Below are 4262 nucleotides of genomic sequence, written 5' to 3'. Positions count from 1 at the left end.
AAAGAGTGGGTGTTCCTTATTCTCCACAGTGAGGTGTGTGCTCTGCCACCTCCTGTTGGCTTCCAGGAGGCAGAGGGCAGTGAGAGATGCTCTTTGGCTGCTCTCCCTTAACACAGGCTGTGGTTCCATCCCAAGAGCTGCAGCAGAGAAATGTCTCCCATGTACTGGTAGACACTTTGGATTCAACGTCCCTGGACAAATTTTGTGACCTAAAGGGAGCACCTACCTAACCGTGTGGCAACAGCACATCCCATTCCCTCACAAGTATTCAAATAAACAGAGCAACACTCAGGGGAAACAATTTTTATGGGACACTTGTGCTGGTGAGTGACATCCCCTGGCCCTCCAGACCCTCTGAGAGCACAAAACCCTGTTTGAGGGGGGAGCTCTGCAGCGGCACAGGAAAGAAGGAACAACCAGCACCACCTCCCCTGCGCAGCTGAGCATTCAGGAGGTCACTGCTCGTTCTCAAGGGAAGCAGCAGAGCTCTGCCAAGTGATTCTGATGGGCTCTGGCTGGGGAGGGCAGGGCCAGGACCATCCGTGAGGCAGCTGTGGCACTTACTGGCAGCCAGGACCAACTCTTTGTGGAGCTTGTACGTCATGACGGGTTCAGAGAGGTTCCTGCAACAACCAGAGAGAAGACTGAGCTCTGCAGGGCAGCACAGCCTGCCCCTGACTGATGCCCAAGGGCTGAACCCGAGCACCCCTAGGCAGCATCACTGAAGCAGCTCTCTCCACGGGATGGGAAGGTTCTGCAACAGGCACAGTTATCACAATAAACCCACTCCTCTTCCCAAAGCCTTTGTGACTTTTTCCTTTCCCACAGCCAGATGTGAACATCTGGCAGCTCATCACACGTTTCCCCTGGACCAAGTGTGACCTGCAGTGGTACCTGAGATAGAACTTCAGTGAGCTGGTAATGGTCTTGATGTCCCAATCCCCACTCTGGAGATCCACATCCCCAGGGCATTTCGGATCTGGAGGAAGGACAAAATGGCTTTAAAATAAGGTTCATTTAGAGGTTGTTGATCAGTGTCCCACTCTGGGGGATTTCCCTCAGGCACACAAAGCCATGGCAGCACACACAGAGCTGCTGATTCCCACGGCTGGGAAAAGCAGAAGAGCAGTCCCAGCCCCAGGATTTGGGAGGGGCTGTGGAGCGGAGCTAATGATGGACAAAGAGGGAGACAGAAGGCAGAACTTAAGCAATGCTGAAAAGTGAGAGAAGGCATATTCTCTATAGTTTGCTTTCCCCCAAGACAGGCAGAAATAACACATTTCAACAGGTCCAGGACAAGTTTTCTGACATCCAAAGTAATCCCAGGGTCAGCTCCAGGTCCTCCTGTGCAGCCACTGCCCTGGAGGCTGTTCTGGAAGCATTGCCCCAGGCTGCAGGGGCAGGGGGAGCCAGGCAAGGCCCAGCAGCACCACAGCCTGTCCCTGGTGCCTCGAGGGCCATGGCTGGGGCTGGGGACAGCTGCGCCAAAGGAATGAACCAGGAGTTGTCTTTAAAAGTAAATAGGACTAGAGACGAAAAGAAATTAAACCCTCTCTCCTCAGAGCAGCTCAGGGTGAAATCCTGCTGCAGCACTTACTGCTGGACTTTCCGTCATTTGTTCGTACCCAGTGAGGTGGCAAGTGGTTACCCAGACCCGTGTGGATAAACAAAACAAAAAGCCACCCACTGGTGGGGCTGGGAGGAGAAAACCACAGAGCTGCTCACAGGGAGGGTGGGAACAACAGCAACAGAACCTGCAGCTCATCGAGGGGAGCTGGGCAGCTGTGCCAGTGCTGGGCACAGCCACACTAACCAGCACTTCAACAAACAACATCCAGAGGAGGAGCAACAGGGAAGAGCAGCCAAAGCCTCAAGTGCTGCATCAATAACAGCTGTGTGAGCAGGGCAAGGCAGGGGCTGAGCCCAGCCGTGGGCACGGGGCACTGACCCCCGGGGCTCACAGGTGGCCCCGCGGTCAGGGCACCACGGCCTCAACCAGAACACAGCCTGGGCAGTGCTGCAGAGCCCACAGCCTGCTGGGGGCGCTCCTACACAGTCTGTCCCCAGCTGCCACGCACGAAGAGGCAGGAACGCATTCACTGACTTCTCAGTGTGTGCATTGGCACACAGCGAGGTGTGACCATTCCTCCAGAAAGAAACCTTACGCCAGACTGGAGCTGTCCCTGTGAAGTCACCTTCCCAGTCCAACTCACTGAAACAGCCCAGTGCAGTTCCCTGTGATATTCCAGTCCAACTCACAGTGATATCCCAGCTCAGCTCCCTACATTATCCCAGCCCAGTTTGCCCCAATATCCCAATTCACTGCATTAACCCAATCCAGCTCACTGCGTTATCCCAGCCCAGCTCACTGCGTTATCCCAGCCCAGCTCACTCCAATATCACAGCTCCCTGCATTATCCCAGTCTGGGTCACTGCAACACTCCAGGGAGGGAAAGGGTCCCCTGAGCTTGGAAGGGGCTGGTTGAGGGGGTGGCTGTGCTGGCCCACAGAACAGGCACATTCCCTGGCAGCAGTGCTGCTGGAAGGGCTGCAGGCAGCGAGGACAGCGCAGGGCTTCTCTCTCCCTGGATCCTGTCCTGCACCCCAGGCCTGCGATGGGAATGTGTCCCTGAGATGTGACTCCAAAGTGCCTGAATACTTCCAGTACAGGGTGGGAGGAGGCTGCTCTGCTCTACTCTGCTCCAGGGCCACTGGCTCCCCTTCTTGCCTCCTGCTTACTTAAGCTGCAGGTTGTCCCGCACCAAATGAGTGTGGTTTGAAGGCACTGAGTGGGTGGCAGAGAAAAGCCCAGGAAAGGAGGGGAAGATATGCCTCAGAGGGGACACAGGGAGCAAACCCCAGGCTGGGCATTCCTCACTGTGCAACCTGATCCTCTCTGCCCCTCCCATAAACTCAAAAACAAGACAGTGTAATTGCATGGAATAATTCATTCTTACCAAAAAATGCATTCAGCAATTTCTGCACCTGGATATTGCTGCCCACGGTCCGGTACACACCCTCCGTAGTGATTCCTAACGGGAGAAAGCCAAGGAGCGTCAGGCAAGGTCTTCCCGCTGCTGGGAAGTCCAAAAGCTCCATCTAGTGGAAGTGTTTCCCTCTGCCAGAATCTGGGAACACTGTCCAGTGCCGGGACAGGCAAAGCCGCTGTCTGCCCCGGCTCTGCAATCAGGGTCTGCGCTACCTCACTGCTCCCCACTCCAGCCTTGGCTGCCACGGCCCCAGAGGTTCTGGAGATGAATCCAGGCATCCAGCCGTTCTGAGGGATTCATCTCCCTCCTCAAGCCCACACCAGCGGTGGTCACTGGGTGTCACTGGGTGGCACAGCACAGTGCAGAGGATAAGCTGCCACCGCTCTGTCTGCATCCATCCTGCTGCTGCACAGAATGGGGTTGGACACCCCTGTGCCCCTTTCAGCCCTGGCACAGGCTGCTGGGGCTGCTCTCTGCTGCCCAGCATGGCTGTGCTCAGAGCCAAAACTGAGGAAACCACGAGTGAAAACTGTCCAGGTGGAAGTTCAATCCCAACCAAACTGGGTATGATGACATTCCGGACCACACGGGATTTCTGCTCCTGAAGAACGCGAGTGTAAGTGAAGAACTTGCATTCCTTAGCCAAAAGCTGAAGTCCCATGGCAGCCACTAACACTGTGCTGCACGACCACAAGGTCCCCAGGAGGCACCTCCCGACGCCAGGGCGAGCTCCTCACCTTTCGTCTCCACCGCGTTGATGCACTTCCGCACGAACTTGAAGCCAACCTCGTTCAGCTCCACTGTTTTGGACAAGGAAGCTGTGTTAGCTGCCTGGGCACCCTGGACACCCCTGGGACAGCTCCAAATCCAGCCCCTCTCAGCCCCCGGAGTCACAGTGCCGCAGTGCACAGCCACATTCACACCTGCATCCCACACATCCCTCCAGGAACTGACTATCCTGACCAGGAGCCATTGGTTCCATCTGTTCTCCCATTTTCCCTTGGACTTATTTTGAGTTGCAGCACTGCTCCTTATCCCCTCTCTGGTGCTAACGATAACACATCAGGCCCCACCACATATGAATTGTGTCTGCTAAGGATGTGATTAGTCACTCCTAGAGCAAAATCTGCAGTTAAAGCACTTCCCTGTCATAGAGGCATTTAATTCCTGCTTATCTACATCCCTAGAATTGAAGAGCAAACCCAGCCCAGCTCAGTGTGCTGAGGAAAGCAGAGCACAGGGTCTGTTCCAGCCCAGCTGGCAGGCACAAAG

General features: G+C 55.4%; 1 protein-coding gene across 1 annotated transcript in view; it reads right to left on the bottom strand.

The window, feature by feature from the left end:
- The window catches only part of OPHN1 (oligophrenin 1), a gene marked incomplete at both ends in the record, with an annotated part of 27884 nt that overhangs the window by 4470 nt on the left and 19152 nt on the right, over positions 1 to 4262 (bottom strand). The window contains 4 exons of the mRNA XM_009073070.1: positions 565 to 623; positions 895 to 979; positions 2958 to 3032; positions 3728 to 3790. Coding sequence (XP_009071318.1) covers positions 565 to 623; positions 895 to 979; positions 2958 to 3032; positions 3728 to 3790 — 282 coding nt within the window. The remainder of the gene's footprint in view (positions 1 to 564; positions 624 to 894; positions 980 to 2957; positions 3033 to 3727; positions 3791 to 4262) is intronic.

This window comes from Acanthisitta chloris, unplaced genomic scaffold (assembly GCF_000695815.1).
Source record: "Acanthisitta chloris isolate BGI_N310 unplaced genomic scaffold, ASM69581v1 scaffold9484, whole genome shotgun sequence".
Taxonomy (NCBI): Eukaryota; Metazoa; Chordata; class Aves; order Passeriformes; family Acanthisittidae; genus Acanthisitta; species Acanthisitta chloris.
This window is presented reverse-complemented; position numbering and strand designations above follow the sequence as displayed.